The 15395-nt window shown below is 40.0% G+C and overlaps 1 protein-coding gene across 6 annotated transcripts in view; it reads left to right on the top strand.

Annotated features, from left to right (window-relative positions):
• The window catches only part of GRIP2 (glutamate receptor interacting protein 2), a 272074-nt gene extending 257427 nt beyond the window's left edge, over positions 1-14647 (top strand). For 5 of the 6 annotated variants that reach the window (XR_012484963.1, XM_074283820.1, XM_074283817.1 and 2 more), the window contains 2 exons: positions 8294-8440; positions 12459-14647. Coding sequence is in view for 5 of the 6 variants with exons in the window: in XM_074283820.1 (XP_074139921.1) it covers positions 8294-8440; positions 12459-12656 (345 nt within the window). In the remaining variant the exon portion in view is untranslated. The remainder of the gene's footprint in view (positions 1-8293; positions 8441-12458) is intronic. The other variant, XM_074283821.1, reaches the window with a different exon arrangement.
• Positions 14648-15395: the final 748 nt, after the last annotated feature.

The raw sequence follows: 15395 nt of genomic DNA, 5'->3' as shown, positions 1-15395 counted from the left end.
CCAGCAGGTAGACCACTAGACCAGGAATCAGAAAAAGTCCTGAGTTCAATTCCAACCTCAGACACTTCCTAGCCATGAGAACCTGGGCAAGTCGGTCTTGTTTCCTCATCTGTGAAACTGAAATAATAATAATACCTACATCCCAACTTGTAGGCATCAAATATTTGAGAAGTACTTTGCAAACCTTAAAGTACTTTCTAAATGTTAGCCATTACTATTATTATTATTTGTTGTCATTATTTGAGCTCAAACTCCAACTATATGAAGCTATAATTGGATCACTCTGAAGAATGAAAAAAGAGATGGAAATGAAATGGGATGAAAAATTGAAAATCACTAACATCAAATAAAACAACCAATGATTCTAACATTTTGGGTGACAGAGTCAGGATCTAAAATAGAGTATAGGGCCAAAACTAATAAGATGCTACTTAGTAGGAATCAATGTACTATCTAAACTGGGGTTTAAAAAACTCGATATACTAAATAAGAATTGAAGGAGGTATGGTTAAGATTGCAGTTCATTTCAAAAAGGACCTTGGAATTTTAGCATGAGTCAAGAAGAAGGGAAAAAGCATTTTTTAAGCCCTGTTATTATCCACATTTTGAAGTTGATGAAACTGAGGTAAAGATTGTTTTGTCCAGGGTTACAATTACTTCAGTGTCTAAGGCCAAGTTTGAATTCAGGCCATCTACTGCACCACTCAATAAGCTTCATGTGGAGGCCAGAAAAAGTAGTTACTTGAGGCTGAAATGAGCCACGAAGCCCACATCTAGGGAAGGGATTGTCCTGAAAACCAGAGTATAGCACTCTGTCTTGATCAGACCATCTCTAAGGTATTGTTTCCTCTTTTGAGTTTAATATCATAAGAAGGAGATTAGCAAGCTGCTGGTGCTGAATCACCCAAAGAAACGAGAAGGCTTAGCCCAAGGAAGAGAAGACGTAGGGGAAAACATGATACCTCTCTTTAGGTGTATAGAAGGCAGGGATGCGAAACAGTGTTAGACCAATTTCTTCTGCTTGGCTCTAGAGGGCAGACTCAAGGCCAGTGGGTAGAAATGTAGACTTGCTATGATGAAAAACTTCCTAAAATAAGGGTGATCCAAAAGTGAAATGGGCTATCTCAGGACTTACTGGGGTCCTTGTTTCTAGAGGTCTTCAATAAAAGTTTGAATGAATTACTTGTTGGGTAGGGGCTTCTTGCCCATGTTTGAGTTAGGCCAGGTGACCTCTGAGGTCTTGTCCATTTCTGGGATTCTGGAACTCTGGACACTTACCGTGTGCTTGTCCCAGAATCAGAAGTATGAAGCATGGATCTTACACTTAGGACACCTCCTACCTGGTTGAAGAAACAGGCCCTACTTGTATGAAATAGAGAATATTAGCACACATTTGTGACAAATGACAAATAAGGCAGTAAGTCTGATAGGAGCTCTGAGAATAATCATAATGTAAAGTCAAAAGAAATGGATTTGCAATGAGAAATGGGTTCAAATTCCAGTCTCCCTTATACTATCCAGGCAACTTATATCATGGGCCCCATTTTCCTTGTCAGTAAAATGAATGAGCCAGACTAGTAGATCAAGTGAGATGATATACAGTATTTTGTGCAACTTATTGAATGATATAAATTTATTTTTATCTGTAAGGTCGCTTTCATGTTTAAATCTCATGAGCTAACATAGTCAAGGAAGTTTCCTGCATAGCTGAGCTTAGAATATTGGGTAGGATTGGGATAGAAGAAGAATATTATTGGGGGGGGGGACATGAGGTGATGGTAACAGCCTCTAAACATTACAACTGGAAGAGCATGGTACTATTTTTCTCCTTTCTAGAGTCTTTCCTGATCTCTAAACAAATAGGCTAAGTGTATGTGGGAGGAGGAGATTTGGAAGCTAGTTACCAAACCCAACTCTAGGCACACTTATTTTTAAATAAAGAGGTCTTTCACAAAGAAAGAAGGATAGACTTGCAGAATGGGAATGGAACTACTGAAGTGTGAGCCCTTCTTCTTCTTTGGTCAGTAACCTGGTGTCCACAGGGGATTAGTACTGTTTGTGAAGCACATTTTGAAACTAAAAATGACCCCTTCCTGCATGAAAGCTCTTTCAGGATGTCCTATACACTTCACTGGCTGGGGAGGAAGCCTTTGAACCATGACTAGAACATACTACAGAGATCTTACAAAACCAATTTGTTTTCAATATAGAAAAACTGGGATTCCTGCTAGAAAGCCTCAAGGAACCATCTACTTTTGATGTTATATATATATATATATATATATATATATATATATATATATATATATATATATATATATTGCTTGCTGTAAGGAAGGCCTGCTATTAGTTCTAGTCTAATATTTTTCTGTACCCATTTGGGGGGACAGAGAGCCCTGAAGACACTCATGTTAAATTCCTTATTACTTCCCAAGAGAACATTGAGAAGGTTTCTAGTTTTGTACAAAGTCTAGGAAGAACATGGGAAAAAGAAGTGATTAAAGATGTGGTGGTGGGCCCACATCCTCAAGGAAAATCCACTTGTTGGTCTGTTTGTTTTGGCAACAGCTATGCCGGGCTGAATTTTAGGGGAACAGCTTCCCTAAAATTGTCCTGATTAGGATCATAGATTCAGTAGTGGAAATTTGAATTCAATTAGGGTAATCCTTTCATTCTACAGATAAGGAAACTGAGTCCAGAAAGAGCAAAGTGACTTGCCTAGCATCATCCAAGTTGCAAAAAACAAGCCTAAGATTTGGACCCAGGTCCTGGGATTCCATATTTGTTGATCTTTTTTACAAACCACAGTTAGAGTATATATTTAGCAGAAGGTTGTTAAAAGCCATGGAATTCAGTGCAGTGGAGCCCAGCGTGATTCACTAGGATGTAGGTAAGTGAGACCAAAACTGAAGCTGAGCAAGATAAAAAAGGTCTCTCTGAACACATTGCCTTTTAGATTGTCATTCAGTTACTGTCATGCTTAAGGACCAAGGAAATTCAGAGTCGGGGTAAAGGAAACCTCCTCTGAGAATGGCACTAAAAAAAATCTCATGTGAAGGAGCAGGCAGAAAAGACAGGTATAGTTCAGCGAATCTGTCATTGCTTTTTCCTACTTTGTTATTAATTTCCTTTTTTTGTTATTAATATGCTTTGTTGTTTTGTCATTTTTTAGTCGTGTTCTACTCTTTATGACCCCATTGGAGATTTTCTTGGCAAAGATACTAGAGTGGTTTGCCATTTTCTTCTCCAGCTCATTTCTGTGCATTTTAAAAAAAATGTTTTATTGATCCTCTTCTTAAATTTACTCCCCCCGCAGTAAGTCTCCCTTTGTAATAAATATGTATGATCCAGAAAAATAATTTAATGCAATAACCATGTCTGAGAATAAATATATCTCTCTGCATCTCGATTCCATCAACTCTCTGTCAAATTAAGAGGGGGTCTCATTCATCAATAGTTTTTTGAAGTTACCAACACTTATGACTTGGATCAGAGTTCTGAGAGCTTCCAAAGTTATTTTTCTTCATATTATTGCTGTTGTCATCATGTACATTGTTTTCCTGCTCTGGTCATTTCATTTGGAGTCAGTATAAAGAAGTCTTCCTCTGTTTCCTCAAATCCATCATATTTCTAAATTTTTTCCAAGTTTAAATTTATTTATTTTAATACACGTTGCTTTATAAATCATGTTGGGAAAAAAAAATCAGAACAAAAGGGAAAAAACCATGGGAGAGGGAAAAAAGCAGAAAAAAAGATGTGAACATAACATGTGTTGATTTACATTCATTCTCCATAATTCTTTTTAATAGAATTTTCTGTTCAAAGTTGATATTTGTCATTTTTATGATGCAATAATATCCCATTACATTTATACAGAATAATTAATTTAGTCATTCTTCAAATGATGAGGACCTAGTAAAGGACCTATATGTGCAAAAATATTGGTATGATTGATACCTATGTGGGGAGAGAGAGAGAGAAAAGAGTGAAGGAAGGAAGGTAAGGAGGGAAGGAGGGAGGGAAGGAAGAAAAGGAGGAAGTGAAGGAGGGGGAAGGAGAAAGAAGGAAGGAAGGAAGGAAGGAAGGAAGGAAGGAAGGAAGGAAGGAAGGAAGGAAGGAAGGAAGGAAGGAAGGAAGGAAGGAAGGAAGGAAAGAAGGAAGGAGTAAGGAGGTAAAGGGGGAAGGGGAAAGAAGAAAAGAAGGGAGCTATGTTGCTCAATTGGAACTGACCAGTTGGATCCCCAGTGATGCAGTTTTGTCTTTTGTTCTCTAAGAGGACCATGACATCAAACAAGGTTAAGTGACTTGTCTAGGGTCACACAGCTAGAAAATGTCTGAGGCCATATTTGAACTTACAAAGGTGAGACTTCCTGACTTCTGGCCAGGCACTTTATCCACTATAGTACCTAACTGCTGGGCACATAGCAGACATTTAATAAATGCTTGTCCTTTTTTTCCCCTTTGTCTTCAAGGTACACTGGTTTAATTAGATCCTAGTAAACCATACTGGGATCACTGGAGCCCAAACTAAAGTATCAGCAAAGTTAACATGTGACATTTCTAATATTATTAGGAATGATGACTTTACTCTTCACATTAATCTGTGAAGGCAAAAATCCTGACTACACACTGACTTGTTGACTCTGGAGAACCATAACAATAGGTGAGCCACTTGAGGGCCAGTTGACAGAGGCTTAATTACTGCCTATTGTGGACTTGGCCCCAAAAGGCCCAAAGTAAAAACAGAAGCATAACTCCAACTCTGGAAACAGCATCCTGCTGAAAGCTTGACATTTTTGGAAAACACAGTACAGTGGGACTGGTGGGAAACTACCCCGAATCAAGTGATTAAAAGATTAGATTGTTAGTGTATGGACAGGGGTCTATAAAGATGATACCTCAAAACTCTTGTTGCCCATAGAATTAGATGCTTTAAAAAAGTTAGAATACGGGAGAATCAGAAAATTGGGTCTTTTGGATATAATTCAAAATGTATATAAAAAGTAAATTGAATTTGAATATGCTGTTGTTGTTTGTCCTTTGTTCTGGAAGAAGACCATGACATCAGGAAAGTGATGCCAGGACATGAAAATGATTGGATTTGAGTGAGGGGGGGGCTGTGCAAGGTCACCTGCCTCACTTTCCCCTCCAGGGCCATCTGAGTCCAGTGGCCAGATACAGACCAGGAAGCCTGGAGATGACCCTGGATGAAATGGGAGACCTTGGCCTTTTAAAACTAAGATCTTTAACAAGTCTCAGTTTAACCAGTGACTAAGTCTATATAAGAAATGAGGTACAGACTGGCCACTTTTAACTAGAGAAAGAAAGAAAGAAAAGAAAGAAAGAAAGAAAGAAAGGAAAGAAAGAAAGAAAGAAAGAAAGAAAGAAAGAAAGAAAGAAAGAAAGAAAGAAAGAAAGAAAGAAAGAAGAAGAAAGAAAGAAAGAAAGAAAGAAAGGAAAGAAAGGAAGAAAGGAAGAAAGGAAGAAAGGAAGAAAGGAAGGAAGGAAGGAAGGAAGGAAGGAAGGAAGGAAGGAAGGAAGGAAGGAAGGAAGGAAGGAAGGAAGGAAGGAAGGAAGAAAGAAAGAAAGGAGGAAGGAAGGAAGGAAGGAGAAAGAAGGAAGAAAGAAAGAAAGAAAGAAGAAAGAAAGAAAGAAAGAAAGAAAGAAAAGAAAGATGAAAGAAAGAAAGAAAAGAAAGAAAGAAAGAAAGAAAGAAAGAAAGAAAGAAGAAAGAAAGAAAGAAAGAAAGAAAGAAAGAAAGAAAGAAAGGAAGGAAGGGAGAAAGGAAGGAAGGAAGGAAGGGTAGAAGAAAGGAAGGAAGGAAGAAGGAAGGGAAAGAAAGGAAGGAAGGAAGGGAGAAAGAGAGGGAAGGGGGAGGGAGGGAGGAAGGAAGGAGGGAGGGAGGGAGGGAGGAAGGAAGGAAGGAAGGAAGGAAGGAAGGAAGGAAGGAAGGAAGGAAGGAAGGAAGGAAGGAAGGAAGGAAGGAAGGAAGGGAAGGAAGGAAGGAAGGAAGGAAGAGAGAAGAGATCTATCTGGGAGGGGAAGACTTTCAGGGTTTCTGGCCAAAGACAAAAACAATTCCTATTTACATTCTCTCTGAGCAATCAGGGCCTAAACGATGACCCAGTGGGACTTGGCCTGGGCCCTATTTTTTGGCCAATCAGTGTTTTTGAGTTTACGGCATGGGTCTAGCTTTCAAACTCTTAAGAGATCTTGGGATCAAAATTTATATTCCTTTGGGCACAGCACCCACAAATAAGGGCATGAAGGAAAAGGGAAGGAAAGGAAAAAAAGAACAGAAAGAGTGCTGTTGCCCACTGGATAGTTCCAGTTGAGTCCGCAGTGGGGCAGCTCCTACTCCTACTCACAGTAGGATATAACATAGGAGAATATGAAAATCAGAGTCAGCCTTTCATCAGCAGGGGAGAACAGCTAAACCCAGAAACAGTCTTTTTTATGCTTATTAATTCATCTTTGGAAGTCCCAAGGGGACACATATGGAGTTGTAGGAACAGAAGACAGACTCATTCAACCTTAATTGTCAACAAGCCCAGGATTGGAGCTAGAACACAGTATGCTGGAAGACAGCTTCTTCCTTCTCCAAAAGCAGATTGAAGACTAAGCCTTCAGAAAGTGATGAGCCATACTTAACCAAGGGGTCTATTTGGCCAGTGACCAGGATAATGAGCAATGGTCAGAAGGAGAGGATGATGATAATATCCATGTAGATTATAGTTATTTATTGGTTCAGGACAACACGTTTGCCTTTAGGACAGAATATCCCAATTATAATAGAGCATGTGGAAGGTCCCCCTATATAAAACTCTGCCATATATGATCCATAATACCATATAATTGAATCGGGCCAATATAAACTTTAACTTTTCAGCTTCGGACAATTATTAATTTGGTGACCTTGGTCACATGACCTCAGTTTCCTTTGCTGTAAAGTGAGGATATCAATAATACCTAGACCTATAATATATGTAACATTATATATTATATATGTATAACATAATACATATAGCTGTATGATCCTATGGTAGTAACCTACTTTTTGTAGAAGCAGCTATGGACCAAACTAGTTGCTTTGAGGAACAGATGGAGGAGGGTATTTACATAAATAGAGCAATCCTGCCCAAGTGCTTAGGAAGAGGGCAAATAAGTTACTAATTCACCATAAGCTTTCATGGGTTTGAAGACAGAGGATCCTAGACAAAAGATCTATGAAACTGAGGATACTTGAACAATAAAACAAAGAAATTCCTCAATTTCTCCCTGTCCTCTCTTCAATAAGCTTATTGTAGGAGGTCTTGGGACATATATAAAAGAAAATTTTAAAATAGTAGAATTTTTTTGAACTATAAAAAATACATAAAGGTTTTTGTCCCCATATAAATGGGATTAAAGAGCTGGTCCCTTAAGACCATCTACTGGAGGAGAGCTTAGCTCAGCAAAAGAATAGTGAGAGCTGAGTGCCAGGCAAGTAGATAGTAGTGATGGGGCAGAGACCACCCATCATCTACTGGGATCAGAAAGCTACAACAGGGCAATGATATGGAAGTACTGGACTGATTACAGCTACTGAAAGTGGGAGAGGATAGCAAAAGGAAAGCTTCTAGTGCCAGAGTCTAAAACTGCTGATACTCTGGATTGTGATGGGCAGCTGGGGGACGCTCTAATGCACAGAACACTGAGCCTGGACTCATCTTTCTGAGTTCAAATCCAGCCGCAGACACTTATTAGCTGGGTAACCTTGGGCAAATCACTTCATCCTGTTTTCCTCAATTTGTAAAATGAGCTGGAGAAGGAAATAACCAACCACTGCAGTATCTTTGTCAAGAAAACTCCTAGTGGGGTCACGGAGAGTCAAATACAACTGAAAAAAAATGACTGAACAATAACAACTAAATAGTGATAATAAGCCATAGAAGGAAGAAATCCCCAATAGGTGACTAAGGGAGTTTCTGGCATAAGAGTTACATGAACCGACTTAGGAGGTAAAATATGCAGTTTCATTAGGAGATAGTGCTGGAACAGGACATTTTTATTGGGGAGTACCAGGATATAAAACCAGGCATTGAAACTGAGACCAGATTGAAGAAAATAAAGAACACTTGATTTTATTTTATGGGAAATTGGAACCATTGAAAACTTTTGAACAGGGAAAAAAAATAATCTTTGATTTCAGTGAGATCCAGAATTGAAACTCTAAATAATTGCCCATCTTTCCTTAAAGCATTCCTGAGGTCCTCCTATTGACCCCATGTTGCCACTCTCACCTTCCTCATAGTTGACTCTTTGGAAGGACCCAGTGAGTGAAGATTTTGGCTTCAGCGTCTCTGATGGCCTGTTGGAGAAGGGTGTCTATGTCAACATGATCCGCCCTGGGGGGCCTGCTGATCACTGTGGCCTCAAACCATTTGACCGAGTCCTTCAGGTATGGACCTTCAGAGGCCTAGGAGAGAGCAGGTAGCAAAGTGTGTGTGGAAAACTGATTCTATTTCTCCTCCTCCTCCTCCTCCTCTTCCTTTCTTCTTCTTCTTCTTCTTCTTCTTCTTCTTCTTCTTCTTCTTCTTCTTCTTCTTCTTCTTCTTCTTCTTCTTCTTCTTCTTCTTCTTCTTCTTCTTCTTCTTCTTCTTCTTCTTCTTCTTCTTCTTCTTCTTCTTCTTCTTCTTCTTCTTCTTCTTCTTCTTTTCCTCCTCTCTCTATCTCTGTTTCTCTTTCTCTGTCTCTAACTCTCTCTCTGTCCTCTCCTTTTCCTCTTTTCTCCTCTTCTTCCTCTTCTCCCTTCTCTCTCTTTTTCACCTCTCTCCTCTCCTTTTCTTTCATCTCTCTGTCTGTGTCTGTTCTCTCTCTGTCTCTGTCTCTAACTTTTTTCTCTCTCTTTTACCCCCCATCTTTCTCTTCTCTCTCTCTGTCTTTCTCTCTCTCTTTCACATCTCTTTCTGTCTCTGCTTCTGTCTGTCTGTCTCTGTTCTCTGTCTCTCTTTGTCTGTCTCTCTCTCTTTTTTTCTCGTCCTCTCCTTTGAGGAGATATTGTTCTTCCTTTAAGCCAATGAAGATAACTGAGAAGAATTTGTTTTCATACAAAACAGTATGAGATATAACGCAATATCCAGAAAAATAAATACAAGGGAAGGGAGTCAAAACAACATAGATCTAGACATTTAAGTACAAAATAATAACTGGGAAGAAATGAGGAAAAAAATCTTCTGTGGGGAATAGCCCTTGAGATGAGCCTTAAAAAAGCTAAAAGGTGGGAGGTGAAGAAGTTTAACATTCCAGGTATGGGGGAACAGGTTGGTCAATGAAATGGAAACAGAAAATAGGATTTCTAGAATAGGGAAGAGCAAGTAGCACAATTTGAATGGATTTTAGAGCCAATGAGTCAATGAGCATTTATTAAGCATTTACCATGTGTCAGGCCCTATGCTAAGTGCTAGGGATACAAAGAAACGCAAAAACAAATAAACAAAAGTAAACATTCCTTGATCTCAAGGAGCTCACAGTAGTCTAAAGTAGTCTACACAATTATGTACAAACAAGATAGAAGTTAGATTAGAGATCATTTCAGAGGGAGGGCACCAAAATTAATGCTAGAAGGACCAAATCATCAATTAATAAGATAAAATAAAAATTGATTCATTGTTATCCTTAAGTTCTGGTCTTTGTTTTACAGAATGTATAGAAATTTTGGAGATCCTTAAGACATTCAACAAATGTAAAGAGTTACTTTGATTGACTAGAGACAATTCTTTAGTTTTCCCATTGAGGATGTGTAACATCCAACTCTTTTTGGATAATCTAGTCTTCTTTATGGATTAAATATTTTTCTGGTGACTGGCTCATCCTCCTGCAGTCATCAAGGGAAGAATTGCCCTACATTACCACTCCTGGAAGAAAACCATGTTGTGGCCATTCATTCACCATCTCCAAATAAAGTCCAGTGAAGGACATTCCAGACCCAAAGGCCCAGGATCAAAGTTTGGTGCCCTTGGCCTTTGGAATTAAGTTGTACAGCATTCAAGATGTCAGCCTTTTAGACTGAGGGTTGTTGTTGTTCAGTCATTTCAATCATGTCCAACTCTCTATAACCCCATTAGAGTTTTCTTGACAAAAATACCAGAGTGGTTTACCATTTCCTTTTCCAGCTCTTTTTACAGATGAGAAAACTGAGACAGACAGGCTTAAGTGACTTGTCTAGGGTCATACAGCTAGAAAGTGTCAGAAGCCAAATTTGAACTCAGGAAGAGGAGTCTCCCTGACTGCAGACCCAATGTTTAATCCACTGCCTGAGGAACTGCTAGCTCTCTTGTATTTGAAGTGATGACATGGAGAGGAATTAGGTTTGTTTTGCTTGTCCCCTGGGGGACAGAGCCAGGAACTATGGAGGAAAATTGAAGAGGAACAGATGTCAGCTCAATGTAACAAAAACTTTCCTAACCATCAGACCTTCCTGTCCAAAAGTAGAAAGTGTCAGAGGCTGCTTTAGGAGGAAGTGAGTTCCCCATCTGAGGCACTGAATGAACAAATATCAAGGGCATTGTCATGCAGATTTCTTTTAGATTTAGCTTGGGCCACATAGCTTCCCAGCTCCCTTTCCAAAGCTGAAATTATGTAATTATGTAATATTTTACAAATAATAAAAATGCACAGGAGAGAAGAGGAAGGAAAAAAAAGCTACAAGAAAGAAAAAAACAAAAAACAAAACTATGGGCAAGCAGAACAGCTTTGAGAGTTACATCTTGAGTTTATTATATTTATATTTGACAAGAAATGCAAGCTGCATATAATGGACATCTGCATTTCATGTTCCATCCTCTTTTTCTGATCTAGTTGGTATCTGGAAATGTGTTTCATTTGTTGTTCATTATGTTCAGAATAAAAAAAAAATAATAGAAAAAACCAACAGGATGCTTTTCTCACAACCACCCTCTATAATAGAAGTACTACTACCCCCATTCTCTAGATGGGGAAATGGAGGCCTGGGGAGGTTTTCAGATCATAAATAGAGAGCTAGAAGAGATCTTAGAGACCGCCCCCCTCTCATCCCAACCCACTTATTTTATAGAAGGAAAAAACAGAGCCTCAGAAACATGGCTCATTGGATAGAGCCTTGAGTCAAAAAGACTTGAATTAAATCCAGCCTCAGCCTTAGTCCTGAATTCTGTTTGCCTCAGTTTCCCCAACTGTAAAATATAACAGCACCCACTTCCCAGGGTATTTGTGAAAATTAAATGAATTCATCTTTGTAAAATACTTAGCGAGTGGATGGTATATTCTAAGTGCTTAATAAATGCTCATTCCCCTTTTCCCTGTTAAGTAACTTGCCCAAGATCACCCAGATAATAAAGCATCTGAGGCATGTTTTGAACACCACTCAGAAGCTTTCCATGAAATATAAATTGTGTCTGTTTTCTGATACAAAATTCTAACTTACCGGTTCCCTGTTTAGAAAGCTATACCAACCAAGCCAATCTCCATGGTAGCTGGGCCCTTGCTCTTCCTTGCTGATTTTGGAGGGGCTGACCATCCAGCCTTTAATCTCCTTAGACAGAGTGGGTGGAAGACCCACTAGCTACCTGAGAGACAGCTTGATCCTGGCAGGAAGAGCCTCCCTCCTGCTTCCTACATGTAGAACCCCAGAGAAAGCTTGGACAAAAAAAGGGGGGCAGAAGAGAAAAAGGAAAAAAATCAGATGGGCTGGTGCCTTTGTACCTTAGGGTACCATCAACTTCCAAAAATTCTATAAAGAAATGCCACCAGATAGGGAGAGGATGGCAGCTTCCCTGTGTCCTAGACCCAGATGGGATTTCTTAAGTGGGATGCTATGCCAGGGAAGGCTGCCCACCCCATCTTCTCCATCACATAGGCCTAGTAGAAAATCAATATATGGAATAGAAAGAGTGTGTAAGTTGGGCTCTTGAGATGTAGATTCAAATCCCATCATGATCTTTACTAGTCATGCGACTGGGAGCAGATCAGTGCCTTTGCCCAAACTTCAATTTTCTCATCTACAAAATAGTTTTAATAATAGACTTCCAATCTCACCAGTCTGTTTTGAAGAAAGCACCTTGTAAATTATGCTTTTTAAACAAAATAAAGCCAAATCCTGCTGAATATAATGACTGAAATTCTTTCTTTTATTAGAGATATGGGGGTTTATGGGTGAAAAGGGCGTATACACTATCGTACCCAGTCAGTATATTGGTTGTTTTGCTTACCATTTTATTGAGGTTACGAAGGATGATTCATAGAAAGCTGGAGTGATGTGAGGGAGAAAGAAAGGAATATAGATAGAAATGACTGATTTTACAAACAAAAATATGCTTTGTAAGCGGCTCTGATCTTACTCTGTGAAAAGCTGCTGCACTTTCTGCCTAAGGTTGTCTGTTCAAAGCTTGGCTTGATGCTGGTCAGCTTCATCTCTCTTTCCTTCCTCTCTCCCGACAAAGGTAAATCACATCCGAACTCGAGATTTTGACTGCTGCCTGACTGTGCCCCTCATTTCTGAGGCTGGAGACAAGCTGGACCTAGTCATAAGCCGGAACCCCTTGGCAATTTCCAACAATACTCAGCAGGAGGAGAGCAGAGCCATCCCTGGCTCCCCCTCGGTGAGCCTGGATGTGAGGAACAGCACGCGGATGCTCTGAAGCCTGACCCTGGGCCTGGAAGTCTCCCCTCTGGCAGAGGCAATGGGAACATCCACATGACCGTGCCTCTGCATCCCAGTGTTGGAATGGGGGCTAGAGAAGGCGGGGGCAAGGTTCTGAAAGAGGTTAGACCACCCAGAATGGCTCCTTCTGGCCCCTCAGCCTCCCCTTGGCTCCCTGGGCTGCCGAGTAGCTGAGATCAGGACCTAAGTTCTCCACCCCTCTCTCCTGCCTGCGCCCAGGCTGCCCTCCAGCTGGAATTGAGTTGAGGCCGTCCTTTTCCCCCTCTGCTCCCATCTCAGAGGGTCTGCACACCCTCCAAATGTGCATTTGCACTCATACACACACACATACACACACGGTGCTATATTCCTTGGACAGCATTTGTGTGAAGATTTCACCCATCATATCTAGTCATTTCCAAGGTAGCCATCATATCATACTCCTCACATCAACAGCCACTTGGGCACATTCATAAAAAGTGACCCTATCTGAACCCTAATTCCCATATTCTCTATCCCTGGCAGCAAAGGCTGCTCTCTCTTTGCAGAGGAATTGTGTTGGGGTCTTCGGGTCATACAGCCATAAATCACTGAAGCTGAAGGGGACCTTCGTGCATAGAATGTCAAAGCTGGGAAGCCCCTTAGGTGGTAAAATGTCAGAGCTGGTAGTGGCCTTGGAATATAGCATTGGAAGGGACTTGAGAGCTCATCTAATACAAGTCCATTTGTTTTCTAAGGGAGAAAAGGAGCTCCACAGGAGGGAAATCATTTGCCCCAAAATACACAGGTAGTGTTAGTTTAGATCTCAGCTCTCAAGCCCAGATTCTTTTTATTCTCAAGAAGGTCTGCTATCCAGTGTTGCCAAAGTTCTGACCAGAGTTCTGGGTGCCAATTTGTACACTTTTGTTCCTTTTTTAAGTAGAGTTGAGTGAGATGCAAAAGGAGAAAGTAAAGAAAGCCTTCAGATCGGGCTCATCTCCCTCTGGGATTGTATTTATGGATATTTATGTTCCAAATGCTTTAGAGCATCTGGTCTTAAATGTTATGGGATATCTTTTCACTCTAGGATAAGATGGAAAAAACCATGTGATAGCCAATGGGTTTAGAAGCTCTTTTCTCTCTGGATGAAAGGACTCATGGCAAGATGCCACAAGATGCGGAGACAGACCCTTGATGAATCAATCTGGTCTTAAACACACCAGAGTGAAGGGCAGGGGATGAACAGAAGTCCCTGGTCCCTATTCATCAGTCATAGATGAAGGCCATTCCACAAAAGGATCATTTGATGGGCCTTGGACTGTGTTACCTAGAAGAAAATGTTGGGAGTGAGGGTGGAGTGGAAATAAGGATCATATTTAAGTATTTGAAGGGGTAGCAAGTGAATGAGACAACAGACTTCTGCCTGGCCAGATTTCATTTCAATGAAAGGTTCTAAAACCTTCTAAAAATAATTAGAGGTATCCAAAACAGGCTTCCTCAGGTCTGGGGCTCCCTTAGTGAAGGCTGAATAAGAGGCTGATTGGAGAGAGACTTTCCATAGAGAAAAGAATTGGGCTAGATGACCTTTGTGGATGTTTCCAACTCTGAGATTCTGTGTTTTAGAAAGAAAGGAAAAGAGTAAAGAGAAGGAATAGAATTCTTGGAGTTGTCAGTGACCATCCATCATTCCTAGATTCTGGAGAAAAGGTAGGGATTGAGGAAAAAGGGAGTGTTTTAAATATAAGGTGCCCAGTTTCAGCCATGTTCTTGACATCCTTCAGTCCCAGATCTAGTTTTTAAGATGTGAGCGAGCCCCCAATCTCATTTTCTTATTGCCTTCCAAATTTAATGAGATGATGCTTTGAAATAATCATTTTCCTAATTCGGTTGCCCACTCCTATTACTTGTTTAAGATTTTAGGGAAGCTGACATCTCTTTTGAGGGCAAACTGAAACTCCCACTAATTTAAAAACAAAACAAAACAAAACAAAACAAAACAAAACAAAACAACATGGTGTTGGTGCTCCCAGATTTCAAAATAGAGAAGTTGACAAACTGACAGAAGAAAAAGTCTCCAACATGGTGGAAGGTGTAGAAATCACATTGCAAGACCAATTAAAGGAACTTGAGGACAAGAGAAAACTTGGGGCATAAGGGAGAGAATTAAGGAAGGGTCATAAAAGCTGTGCTTAAAATAACTGAAGTGCCATTTTATGAAAAAGAGATTTAATTTAAACTGTTTAGCTCCAGTAGATAGTAGAACCATCAGTTCAAAACAAGAAAAACCTCTCTAATAATCAGATCTGTTCAAGGAAGGAAGAACCTTGATTCAACTCAACAAGTATTTTTACTTTATCTTAAGGAAATAAACTCACCATTGGGATTATTCAAACTAGATGACTGTCAAAGATGTAGTAGAAACAGGGAGAAAATCTCCTGGTGAGGATTTTAAACTAGTCTAAACAAGTTAAAAATAGATGACTTCTCATCTTCCATTGGGCTTTAAAGAATCTAGGGCTTATTTTATGTTTCTCTAGGTGGAATTCAATGAAAAGCATGAGGTCGGGGATCTAAGTCCCCTCGGACAGGAGATCTTTATTGTCAGATAGTCACCCATGGTGGCTTTTGGCCTTCAAAGTTCCATTGCCACCTTTGGGAACTTATGGAATAGGTGAGACCTCAATTAGTGAGCATAAAATAAGGGTATTCAGTATTGGGACTTGGGCCCACATTCACTCTCTAGCACCTACTAATTACC

Source organism: Sminthopsis crassicaudata, chromosome 1 (genome assembly GCF_048593235.1).
Source record: "Sminthopsis crassicaudata isolate SCR6 chromosome 1, ASM4859323v1, whole genome shotgun sequence".
NCBI lineage: Eukaryota > Metazoa > Chordata > Mammalia > Dasyuromorphia > Dasyuridae > Sminthopsis > Sminthopsis crassicaudata.
The sequence above is the reverse complement of the archived record's forward strand: the minus strand, read 5'-3'. Positions and strand labels throughout refer to the sequence as shown.